The sequence below is a fragment of the Chlamydotis macqueenii genome, chromosome 1 (assembly GCF_036417535.1).
Source record: "Chlamydotis macqueenii isolate bChlMac1 chromosome 1, bChlMac1.mat, whole genome shotgun sequence".
Taxonomy (NCBI): domain Eukaryota; kingdom Metazoa; phylum Chordata; class Aves; order Otidiformes; family Otididae; genus Chlamydotis; species Chlamydotis macqueenii.
In genome coordinates, this window is record NC_141556.1 from 215,559,288 (window position 1) to 215,572,169 (window position 12,882).

Below are 12,882 nucleotides of genomic sequence, written 5' to 3' on the forward strand. Positions count from 1 at the left end.
GCACCACAAAGGTCTTATGTTCTCCAGAGTCAGGGACGGACAGAGAAGCCCAGCCCCACGCCGGGTGCTCAGCTGCATCACCTGCAGGAGTCGAGGCCTCGCCTTCCCACAGACAACTCTGGAGGGCAGCCCCAGCGCCCCTCAGACACAGCCTTCCCCTGCCCTCCCAGCCCTACCGCTGAGCCACGTGCACCCCTGTGCAGCCCACAGTGCTGGAAAGGGATGTTGTGCTTCTCAGCAGCTCGGGCCTCCATTATCTGGCTGTCCTCCCCACCTCCAGCAAGCGCAGTCAGCAGCAGGGAGCTCATCTGGAGCCCTGCCCTGGCTGGATCTCTGCTACGCACATGTTACGCTGTGGCTTTGGCAAACATCTGGCTCCGGGCTCCCGCCCCTCAGAGTGACGGCTCTTGGTGGGAGAGGAGGGGAGGCTGGCGCCAGTGTGGTCAACGATCCCACGCACGGCTCCCTTTGCCTGAGCCTGCGCCAGGCGGCCTGCCCGCCCCAGCCCTGGCACAGTGGCCGGCCAGCTAAAAGCAGCCAGGGAGCGGCCAGGGCTATTTCAGGAGCAGCCTCCGGCTGCTGGGCTGCCTCTCAGCCTCCAGCGCGCTCCGGCCTCGGGGGAGTAAGCGGGGTCAGGGCTCGGCCCCAGCAATCGTCCAGTGCACGTGGCCGAGGCGAGGGTCAGACCCCGGGGCCGCAGGGAGCTCTGCTTCCGGGGGAGCCCCCGGCATCGCTGCAGGCGCTGCCTGCTTGTGCCCCCTGCTCCCCACAGCCCAGCAGCTGCAGGGCAGGGGCAAGGCTGTGGCTGGCGGCCCCACAGCCGCAGCCCAGGCGTAGGCAGGCGCAGCGCTGCGCAGCCACACGCAGCAAGGCATGGGGAACAGGGCGGCCTACGGCCTCCAGCACCACCCTGGGATGGGGCAAAGTCCTCCGTTCTGAGGAGGAGGGAAAGCAGCTTAATCGCAGACGTTGGCAGGGAGGTAGGGCCATGGAGGGTGAGGCTGGGCAACGGGCTGCAGGAGCAGGGGGGTGAGCGCTGCCTTTCCGGGAGCCCCGGTGCCTCTGAGCACAGGGGCAGCCTAAGGCAGAGAAAGAGGAGCAGGGCTCACAAGCGGGCACCCAGTGTCCTCGCTGGTGGGGCAGCAGGGAGGTGACACAGGAGCCGCAGCAGGAGGTCACACGGGAGCTGCAGCAGGAGGTGACACGGGAGCCGCAGCAGGAGGTGACACAGGAGCTGCAGCAGGAGGTGACACAGGAGCTGCAGCAGGGAGGTGACATGGGAGCTGCAGCAGGCAGTTACAGGGTGCTGGGCACCCCAGCAGAGCGTGCAGGAGTTTGGGAGCTGAGCAGAGCAGGGAAGCTGGGCTTCTGCAGAAGAAGAGTGCTCAAGGTGGGGGGCTTGAGTGGGGCTGCAGCAGTGTGGGGTGGGAGTGACAGGGTCTGCCCACGGCGTCCTGCGGGGCACTGATGCCAAGGCCTCCAAACCAGGATGCTGGGCTGGGTTTCGGCTGTGCAGAGCGCAGGCAGGGAGTGCTCATGGAGCAGGTCTACACAGCGAGATGGGACATGGGCGAGACATGCGGGTGAGCCTGGGGCTCAGGGCAGCCTGAGCTCGAGCGCGCCAAGCAGGGTGCCCTGGGGAAGGAGGCAGGGATGGGGAGCAGGAACAGGTTGGCTGTCCCAGGGGCCGTGCAGGGGAGGGACAGCACTGCCAGTGAGAGCTGCCCCGGGGGCAAAGCAGCGAGGGTCCCCGGGGGGGAGCAGGCAACTGCCGGCAGCAGCCAAGGGGTGCGGAGAGAAGGAGAGGGAGCAGGGACTGGGGTGGGGGGTGCATGCTGGCGGGCGGGGGCTGCAGGAGGGGAGGTGCGGGGACCGGCGCTTTGGAGGGCAGCGTGCACAGGTGTGGGGCTCAGGAGGGTCATGGGGGAGGGAGGACGCGAGCAAGGGCTGTGAGAGAAGAGCAGCTATAAGGGGACTGGGGCTGAAGGAGAGGAGAGGGAAAAGGGGCAGCTGTGAGGGGGCTGGGGATCGGCGTGGAGGAAGGAGGGAGCTGTGCGAGGGGCTGGGGGAGGAGCAGAGCATGGGGGGAGAGGAGTACGAGGGGCTGGGGCCTCTCGGCTGCAGTGGAAAAGCTGCTGCAGCTCCAGGGGAAATGCTACTTGAATTAATCATGGCGCTGGCTGCTGTGCCAAGCCCAGGAGGAGGCTGCTGGCAGCGCAAGGAAATAACTTTCACAGGAATTTGGAACAAATGCAGCTCTTCTGGCGGTAACAACAGCACTCACCTCCCCCACAATCTCCCCATGTACCAGCATCTCCCCGTGTCCCCACTCCTGCGTACCCCCAGGCTCTCCCACAGCACAGCCTGCTCCCCCAGAACCACGGTGCGCTCCCGCCCCTCGCGCTCCCCAGCAAGCTGACAGGCGTCTCCCCATCTCGCCTCAGGAAGCTTGCCGTCGTGTTCCTGAGGAGGGGGAGGCCTGTTTTATGTCGTGCAAAGGTCTGAATGTAGGTTAATGCTAAATCCCCTGTCCCAGGAAAACGAATGCATGTAGTAATGTCTTCCCCACCTCCCGCCACTCTTTGGCAGCAAAGTCGCTGAGCATTAGTCCTCTTGCCGTTCCAGTTCCCGAGCACAGCTACTCCCCCTGTCCTCTCACAGCTGCCCCCTTCAGCAGCATAACCAGTGCATCAGGACTATCCATCAAGACTCTCTTTCAGTAATACAGCATATGTGGCCTGGTCCAGCCTACAGCACTTCGTGCAGGTCTTCCTATCTGGGGCACAGTGCAAGCAGCTGTCCCGGTGCTGTGCGTGCAGCACAACCAGCCCCACAGAATCACAAATCGGTACGCAAACTTCAAAACTCATCAGAATTCTCCGCAAAACTGAAAGATAAGACTATACATTAGGTGTGTTGCTGGTCAGCTCTTGATTTCTGATGCTCTTGTTCCCCGACAATTGTGTGTATGGATGCAAAGAAAATATTTAAAACCTTCTTCCAAAATCATTAATATTGGATCTATGCAAGAATCAATAATCCACCATCTCATCTCATTCACGCTTCTGTCAAATCAGCCTGTGTGCACGACATGGGGTTTTCCCAGCTCTCTGTGCTTTACACGGGCTGCCAGAGGACAGACAATACTTGATTTAGCATGAAAAGTTAGAAAGGCCCAGAAAGACAATATCTGACCATGCATGCAGCTTGCTGGTACAAAGTCAAATGTTTAAAACAAATTTAAGCCAGCAGGGTGAATTTATACCAGAACAGTGGTTCACATCATATAACCATAGCATTTGAATGTAGTCTGATGAGCCCTAAAGTTTCTATATCATCAACTCATGGCCACAGAAACAGGGACAACCCTGTGACTGTCCCCTGCTCTATTTTCTGCTGGTGTCGTGGTCACTGTTTCCCTGGGCTCCTTCTCCACTGGTGTTTCTCTCTCACCTCAGACTGAACTGTGAGCGTGCTATTTCCTTTGCTTAGTGCTTGTGCAGAGTCTGCTACTGTGGGACCTGGCCCATGATAAACACGAGTAATAAATAAAGACGTTATGAGATCCTTTTTCACTCTGAGGAGCTTGGGCGAGCAACCTGCTCTGCTCCTCTCTGTTCATACACCAAACACAAAGACCGACCTGGCAGAGAGGATGGTGTGTGCAAGGGAGCAGGAGACCTGCAGCTGCTCTTCAGGTCTCTTCCGGTCACTTACGTGGCCTTCCCACTTCCCCATCGTTCTGTCCTGCCCACAGAGCACAGACGTCACTGTCTGAAAATACACCTGGTCCTCCCAGGTTTTTTTTTCTTAGAAACATGGCAGTCTGATGGAGAATCCAACCCATTCAGTTCTGTGCTGACCTGTGTCCTGCACATCACACTGGCACAGCCTGCTTGTGGCCTAAGCATTATGTGGGTCTGGACCAAATCCAGACCTTGCCCTGGTGCCTAGGAGCCACGGGCAGATGGAGCCAAGCGGGAGCAATAGCACACAGGGGCTATGGGGCAGCACACCCGGCGTGGGTGATCCTGTGGGACACGGTGCCAGCTGCTGGGCACCGTGGACTCTGACAGGACCTCTGAAGCCCTCCTGTTTGGGGCAACAGGGGTGCCGTGGCTGAGCGGTGGCAGCACAGTGCAGCTGTGCTCTGAGACCTGGGCTCCCTGCCCTGACTCTACCCGGCTCCCCGACCTGGCTCACTCCCGCTGCGGCCCAGTGCCGAGCCGGCAGCCTGGCCAGCCTCCTTTCCCATCCTCTCACGTTTCCCGGCTCAGAGGAAGCAGCAGCAGATGTGTGAGCTGTTTGCTTTGTGCTGAGGCCACGCGGGAGTTACCTGCGCTCAGCCCAGACGCGCTGTTTCCAAACGAAACATGAGGGCTGAGCCAAGACCATCGAAATCTGGCCAAACCTTCAGTTGCTGCTGGCCACCGGGCCAGCACCTTCACACACCGTGGAGCTGGCCTGGCCCCGCCACTGCACCGGCCTCACCATGGCCAGGCAACTGTGTGCCAGACCAGCTTCTCTGTGCCTTCCCCGTGGCCACGCAACGCCCCAGCTCCTCCACAGGTCCCACTCTCCCTCCTGCCTGTCCCAGCACTTGCAGTCAGAAGCCCAGCCGCCATCTCCGATTGCATTTCCAGAACGCCTTCCCACACGGCAAGCGGCACTGAGCAGGAAGGCACGGACAAGCAGAGAGAGGGGGGCCTCCCTTCGGGGGCTGCCGCAGCCAAGACAACCCTGCACACGCCTGGGGCCTCCATGCTCATCCAGGGACACAAGGCTCCTCCGCTCCGACCCTGTCCCTGAACCCACCCTCACCCTCGACTCCTTCCCCATCTCTGTCCCCAGCCCTGGCCCTGGCCCCATCCCCCCGACCTGGGACAGTATGGGGTGTTGCCCTGCACAGACCAAACCCAAATCTTCCCCCACTCAAATCTTCCTCCTCATGTGCCACCCACTTCTTCTGCCCAGGCTCCCCGCCCCCAGTCGCATCCTGACCTGTCCAGCCCGCTCAGATCTTCCCCATCCTAAACTTGCCCCTGCCCCATGTCCCTTCTCTATTCCACACCTGAACCTTGCTCCCACCCAATTCCTCCTTCCCCCCACACTCTCCCCCATGTCCCCTGTACTCGCCCACCCCACAAGCCTCTCTCCAGCACACCCATGCCATCACTCCCCTGCACTCACGCACCCTCCACGGCCCACGCTCACCAGCCCATCGCTCACACCCCCGTGCCCCAGCAGTGCACCCACAGCGCACCCATGGATGGGTTTTTCTCAACAGCTCCGCTTCCTCCTCCAGGCCCATCGGAGGCCGTTCTCCCTCTCTAGGTTGCAGGATCTCCTCCTGCCCTGTCTCATGGGCTCCGGAATTCCTGCTCCCACTCGCCCACTCCTCCCGGCCCCGTGGACCCTGCCCACCACCTGGCCCCAACCAGACATCCCCGCGCCCCACGACTCCAGCAGATAAGTGCCCCAAACTGCACGGGTGCTTGTCCCGACAGTGGGGACACTGCCTCGGCTGGCAGTGCCTTGCTGCACCACCACAGCAATGCCACACCGCCAGCCCCGCGCCCCACCTCTCCCCACCCCGCCTCCAACAGCCTGCACCGCCTGTCTCCAGCAACCAGGGCTGAGCAGGACTGAGACAGCAAATGCAGGGAACACAAAATATACAAAATACAAATGGCACCACTGGCACATCTCGGGGTCCATGGAACCCGTTAGAGGGGCAGTACCTCCCCAGGCCTCATCTGTGGCCTCTCACCACACGAAGGCTGAAGCAGCACGTGCCTCAGCTCAAACCTCACAGGGGCCATTTCCAAGGTAACATAACAGTACCAATTGTGCATAAATGATGCTAATGTTCAACCAGCCTTACAAACACTGGTAACTTAGGCTAACAACCTCACAGGAGAGACAGAAATTAGCAGCTTGGCTCCACGCAGCTTCCTAGAGGTCTTCCCCATGCTCCTGAGCATGTTTGGAGTGTCCTGGACTGCAAGGCAGCTCCACACCTGCGCGAGCATGGCCCCAACCTTAGCTGAGGTCAGCTCTGCGCTTCGCACAAAGGACATCCTCGAGGTGTGCCCACAGCATCAGTGATATCACCCAGCACTCGCATGCAGAGAGGGTGTAACAGTTCTCTGCCCCATTTTCCACTGACACTGAGCATGAGGATCTCCGTTGTAGCACCCCTCCCGCAACCACTGCCGGTCTAAGCCATGACAACTGCACCAAAGAGCCGTCAGTGGCGGGTTTCCCATCCCAAGTCTCTGACAGCCCTGGCCGTGCCCACCTCAAGCTCAGGTCCTGACAGTTGCACCTACCTGTAAGAAGCAGGTCCCAACAGGGGTGTTCTCCTTCAGGGACACATTGTAGAAATTACTCCTGAACACTGGCTCGTTGTCGTTGACATCCTGCAGGGCCACACGCACCACGGCTGAAGAAGAGAGAGCAGGCGTTCCCCTGTCTGTGGCCAGCACAGTCAGCTGAGGCTGATGATCCTTCTCATAATCCAGTGGGGCAGCAGTGGTGATGATACCTGTGGCAGGGTCAATGGCAAACCAGCTGGAGTGGGTGTCATGGCCATGCACGATACTGTACCGCACCTCCCCATTGGGACCCTGGTCCTTGTCACGGGCTGTCACCTGCAGGACAAAGCTGCCTGGGTACACAACCTCGGGGATGCTTTGTTTGTACTCCTGCTGGTCGAAGAGCGGAGGGTTGTCATTGACATCTGTCACTTGCAGCACAAAGGCTGATTCTGCCCGGAGTGGGGGTGTTCCTGAGTCAGTAGCTGTCACCCGCAAATCATAGGAGTCTCTTTCTTCCCGATCCAGAAGCTGGTCCACACAGATCAGGTAGATGATGTTGTCCTTGGTAGTGAGGGCAAATTTCCCATCCCCTCCCTCCAGTGTGACATTGACGTTGGAGTACTCGCCATAGTCTGGGTCGGAAACAGAGATGCGTGCCACATACTGGCCAGGCTGGGCTCCCTCAGAGATCTGAGGGGAGCCATCTTCGCTCAGGAAGATGATAGTCATGGTGGGCTGGTTGTCATTGTAGTCACGCACATGAATAGTGACAAAAGCTGTGGTAACCTCAGGATGGACAGCCTTATCTCTTGCCTGCACCACCAGCTCATGCACCTTCCTTACTTCATAGTCCAGACCCTTGTTGAGCTTGATGACTCCAGTCCGGGAGTCAATGGTGAAGTACTGGTCAGGATCGCTCTGCCGCCGGTTGATCTCATAAATCACATCCCCATTGTCACCTTCATCTGCGTCGGAGGCAAAGACCTGCAGGATACTGCTGCCAGGTTTTAAATTCTCTGAGATGAGAGTATGATAGCGGCTCTGGTTGAAGCTAGGAGCATTGTCATTGATGTCCTGGATGGACACATCCAGCGTCATCTGGGTACTCCGGGGAGGAGAGCCACCGTCATAGGCTTCCAACAGCAGCGAGTATGATGAACGGTTCTCCCGATCCAAGATGCTGCTGACCACCAGGTCCAAATACAGGACCCCATTGGGTCCTCGACGTGTTTCCAGGCGGAAGGCCTGCCCCACGTTCTCTCCCTTAATCACATAGCCTTGCGTATTGAGGAGGCCACTATCAGCATCAAAGGCTGGGTCCAAGGGAAACCTGCTGCCAATGGGTGTGTGTTCTGGGATCTGGAAGGTGCTATGTTGTTTGGGAAAGGCTGGTGCATGGTCATTGATGTCATTCACTTGGATGTTCACTTCTACTGTGATGCCCTCCGGGGTAACAGCAATGAAGCTGTAGCGGTCCCGAGTCTCTCGGTCCAGGACACGAGCTGTTTTAATGATACCGGTGTTCTCATCTATGCCCAAGTCAGTGGTAACACCGCTGCCCTCCTGTGCTGAGATGAAATACATGTAGGCACTAGTTCCAGGGGGCAGGCCAGCACTGATGTCCCCAATGATGGTGCCAGCTGGCTGCTCCTCATCTATTTGTAGATCCAGGGTGCCCAGGACGGCAGAGCCCTTCCCTGCTCTCAGGCCCCCAAGAATAAGCAGCTCCAGCAGAAGCACGGCTGACCCCTTCATCTGCTCCATTGCCAGTGACTTGCAGAGCAGAGGATGGCTCGATCTCCTTTGCAGTGTGTGCTTTAATCCTGCGTGGAATGCAGACCAGAGGATGCTGGTTAAGAGGGAGCCGCAAAGGAAGGACAGAAAAAAACAGCATGGAGAGGGAAGGCCTGTCACGTACCTGCTGCCCGATTGCTCTGTATCACCTGTTTCTCACAAGGAGCAAAGGTGCAAACGTGTCAGAGCAGAGGGTGCCCAGAATGGAGGTCTGGGACAGCACCCGAAGCCAGCCAAGCAGGTGACACCTGACAGTGCGCTGAGGTTAGCAGCTAGTACCCCATCACACAGGCCATTTCCTACATAGTCAAGTGTTCTTCCCAGCCACTCGCCCTCCTGGCAGCACTGGAGCCAGCTGCCCTAGAGCAGAGCGTTCCTGTGCCTTTAACAGTCAAATGCTTCCTGTGAGGCTGAGAGGGGCTGTCTGCAAGATGACAGAGATTTTTGGACAAACATCAGCCTAGCACCTCTCCACCTTGGAAAAAGCTGGTCTCAAATTGGGTGAGACCTCAACAAGCGACCGTGTTGAGACCCACCCCAGCCCCCGCCCGCAGCAGCATGCCTTTCAGGACCACAGGGACATAGGTGCAAAAAAACCCCTGAGGTGCAAATCTGGTGTCCCTGGGAGGGAGCAGCAGAACCGGAGCAGGCTTACATCCAGCGAACAATAAATCAGAATGGCTGCATTGCAAAGGATGTACCCACAGCTGGGAATGCCCAAGATAAAATCAGACTGGCCCATTGTTTGGCCTGGCACAGGATCTGTGGGTGCCCCGAGCTGGTACCATGGAGGGTGGTGGCAGTCCAGCAGGAACGCACTGCCCACTGCCCTGGCTCCTTCCCGCTCCCACACCCTCCTCCTCCGCTCTCCTCCTTTGTCTCCTCGCTGCTCCTTGCTCGTTCTGGCTCCTTCACTCCATTTCCCCCTGCCGTAGCTCCACTTCACTGCAGCAGTGGGGGAGGGACGTGCGGAGGAGCGGCTCCTTGCAGCCACACCACCGCTGGACACGCTGGACGTGCTCCCAGGGCCCAAAGGCTGTCAGCTCCCCAGGGCTCTGCCCACCCTCCCTGGGAACAGCCAGAGAAACCCAGCAGTCAGGGAGCTGTGAAGAACACCAGCCCCAGTGCTGCTTTCAGCCCCCGGTAAACGAGGCTTAGTGGTCTGCAGGGATGGCGGCAGCATGAGCTCACACTTGGACTCTCTTGAAAGCATTTGCTGCTGGTCCCATAACCACGCTCAGGAGCCGCTCATGTCAGACACAGGACGGCAGGAACCTCCCTGTCCTGGGGGATGGAGGTGGCTGACATTGCCCAGTTTGGGGACGAAATGTCAGCCCTTGATCTAAAGAACCCTACAGCAGCGTTAACCCTTTCCAAGGGACGTAGGACGATTATTCCTGCCTCTTTCCCACCTCGGGTCAGCTGTTTAGATTAAAACCAACCTCTGTGGAAATCCTGGGATAGTGACAGAAAGAAACATATTAAAAATACATACAAATAAGTGTTTGTTTACTTCAGTGGGCATCCAGTGTCTGAGGTCTATGACAAGTAACTCCACACACTCTTCCTGCACCTAGCAAGTACAGATCCTCATCATCCCCCAGGAGCAGAAGTCAAAAGAAGTTACTTACTTCTAGCCCCTGTGGGCTGCTAGCTGGGGATCCGCACTAACTCAGTGGTCCTAGACAGGTCTATCTCTCTCTCTGTTGGAGCTAGCTAAATTTCCCCGGCTGGAGGGGTAACTGCATACATCCAGAACATGCAGTGCTGGGACAATGGGGTCCAAGTTTGCTTCTGTGATGAAACTGCACCATCCTAACTGTGATCCAGCTGCTCAGGTCATGGGGAGGTACAAGGCAGAGGGTTTTAAGCCTTGGCAGACAATAAATAAAAAGGAGAGTAGAAAAATGGGTAGAGGGACAGGGCTCCCTGGGGCAATCTCAGTGTCTGAGGACAGGATGAAGCTGAAAGGTCTTGGGTAGTCCCTAGAACAGATCAGAGCACAGATATGGGGAAAAAAAAACCCAACCACCTGGTTTGGTTAGTGATGTGCCTCTTGAGAAGCAAAAGGGAGTTCACCAAGGCTTTGTGGGCCACTGGCAAGGAGAAAAGAAATTTGTAAAACAAATCTGGGGAGTATGAAGAGAAAGCTGAAAGCACTGGGACAACCAGGGAACAGAAATTAAGGTGCTTGGGGTGGGGAACTGGTGATGAAAATCTGTGTAAACGTCTCCCTTTCCATCTTCCCTGGATACAAGTGGGTAGTTTCAGAGCATAGCTACCTCTTGGGTAAGAGATGCAACTGCTAGGTTGCCAGATTGCACCAGCCCAGGATGGGCAGAAGGCCATGGTACTAGCAGCCCTCTGTTCCTCTGAAGTTTGCAGACTTGGGTCATAGAGGAAGACAGCAGTGACCTCAGTGAATGCAGAGTCACCAAATCTGAACAGCTGCTTCCAATTAGCAGATAGCTCAGCGCGAGGGGCTGGCTTGACTGGTCCAGGCCCAGCCTGTGTAATGTGAGCCAGACTGCCCTGCTCCTCTCTGTCCCTCCCACCATCGGGCACTGAGTTCCCTAGTAAAAAATGGCAGCGGAGGCCTCTGAAGAAAACTGCTAGCATGAGAATCTGTCCAGAGAGGCGCTTGGAGGGCCAGAGCCATGGTAAGCAGGTTGACAGGAAGGGCAGCTAAAATGGAGTTGCAATGTACATACACATCTCCAAGCATAGGGCTGAGAGGCCAGGGCACCAGGAGAGCCCAGGCTACACTTAGCAGGTAAGTCACATTTGGAAAAAAAAGATATGGAATTACAGAGGGACCACTGCATGCATCCCTGCCTGCCTGCCAGCGGCACCTCACATCTCATGTCAGCCATGAGGAAGGGGAAGCAGGCCCACAGCGGCCCCAGCAGAGGAGCTGGAAAGACGGCACCCACTGTGCATGCCACAAACAGATGTCAGAGTGCTTGCTGTGCAAAAGCTCCATCAAAGCTGCAGATGCTGCTGATGCCATACCCAAAGTCTCACATGAGAGGCCATGACTCATGTAATGATGTTTTTGAGACTCCAGTCCAGATGAGGAAGGATTCAGAACCCCGTTTAATCTTTGCTGAGCACCAGTCACTGACCTGGAATATGCTGTTCTCTCCTACATTCACAAAGATCTCTCAAGAGTTTCAGATTATCTGCCCTCAGAACCAGATGCAGACCAGGCTTGCCTGCAGTGCAGCCTTAGGCTAACAACTCACTTTCAGCTTCTACGTAGTCTGCCGCTACCTACGGTCATCTCCATGCCTCCTGGCCCTCCTACCACCTCTCCATACCACCTGGCCCTTCAGGACCAGCCCGGCCACACAGGCTTATTTCCCTCTGATAGCAGTTCTGAGCAGTGACCAGCGGTGGGGATCGTCCTCTCATGAGGTGCAGTCAAGGTCCACTGCATCCCTGTGCATCCCATTTCTGTGCCACGCCAGGGCTTCCTGCAGGCTGTCCTGTCTCTGAAAACACTTCCCCCACAAAGGAAGCTCTAATAAAATTTCCTCACGCACTAGCCAGTTCCCACAATCCCTGCCCACATGCATCTCAGCACCCACCTGGCCCCTCCCGTACTATGCACCCATCGCAGAGGTGCTGCAGGGCCTTGTCTGCTCACTGTCCCCGAGTGCCCCCCGGCTGTCAGGGTCCTCTCTCCCTCAGAGCCCCGGGGCAGCCCGAGACCCCGAGCTCCTGGGGCTCCCCGCCCCGCCTGGGGCTTCCCAGCCGTGGGGCCCACCTCCCGCTGCTGCTCCCCGGCCCCGTGTTCAGCCCGTGCTCCGTGCCGGAGCGCTGCCAGCCCCGGTCCCCGCTCCGCTCGGGCCCGCAGCCCCCGCCCGGCGCCTCCGCGGCTCCTCTGCCGCCACCGCTCAGCGCCCGCCCCGCGGCAGCGCTGCCCCTGCGGCGGCGGCCCCGCGCCCGCACCGTCCCGCTCCTCCGCCGCCGGCGCCGGCCCCACTGCCGTCGCGACGCGGGCGAGACCGGTCCGGCCGCGGACCCGTGGTGCTGCGCCGCCGCGGGCGCGCCCTCCCCCCCCTCCCTCTCGGCCCCCCCCGCCCCATTGTCTGCGCAGCGGAGGCAGAACAAAGCGCCCGGTCCCAGTCCCGGTGCTGGTCCCGGTGCTGGTCCCGGTGCCAGTCCCGCCCAGCCCAGCCCAGCCCTGCCCGGCGGGCGGCGATGCCGATGTGCGGGGCAGCGGGCGAGCGCGGCGAGGCGGCAGGCGCGGGTCGCTCCCCGGCGCTGGCACTTACACCGCGCGTCCCGCGCCGGCGGCGCTCACATCCCGCAGGATCCGGCCCCGCCGAGACGTCCCGCAGCCGCCCCGGTGCCGCGGTCGCTTCGGTACCGCCGCCCGCTCCGCTGCCCGCCGCGCTCCGCTGCCCTCCGCCGCCGCCCCGCCGCGGTCTCACGCAGCGCCGGCCTCCCGGTGCCGCGGCCGCCCCGGTGCCGCGGTCGCCCCGCTGAATGCTCGGCGGCAGGCGGCGGGTCCGCGCTGGCTCGGCGCGGAGGCTCCGGCTGAAACCCGACCCAGCACCGCCCTCAGCCCCCCGCTCCCCCCACCGCCCCCATCCCCGCCCCGCCACCGGAGCGCGCCGGCAGAGCGCGGCCCCGCAGCGGCCGCGGGCGGGGGTCCGGGGCGACGGGACGGCGTGGCGGGGCGCGGAGCACGAAGGGGCCAGGGAGCAGCGCCGGGGAGGAGGCCGGCACGGAGGGGAGGAAGGGCTGGAGCTGGGGTAAG

General features: G+C 59.5%; 1 protein-coding gene across 2 annotated transcripts in view; it reads right to left on the reverse strand.

Moving 5' to 3' along the window:
- DCHS1 (dachsous cadherin-related 1) overlaps positions 1–12,487 on the reverse strand; it is a 50,972-nt gene extending 38,485 nt beyond the window's left edge. The window contains exons 1-2 of one of the 2 annotated variants that reach the window (XM_086739880.1): positions 12,395–12,487; positions 6,333–8,143 (exon numbers count right to left, since the gene is read on the reverse strand). In XM_086739880.1, the coding sequence (XP_086596006.1) occupies positions 6,333–8,084 (1,752 nt within the window). In that variant the 5' untranslated portion in view covers positions 8,085–8,143; positions 12,395–12,487. Of the gene's footprint in view, positions 1–6,332; positions 8,144–8,238; positions 8,313–12,394 lie in introns of those variants that run through there. The other variant, XM_086739881.1, reaches the window with a different exon arrangement.
- Positions 12,488–12,882: the final 395 nt, after the last annotated feature.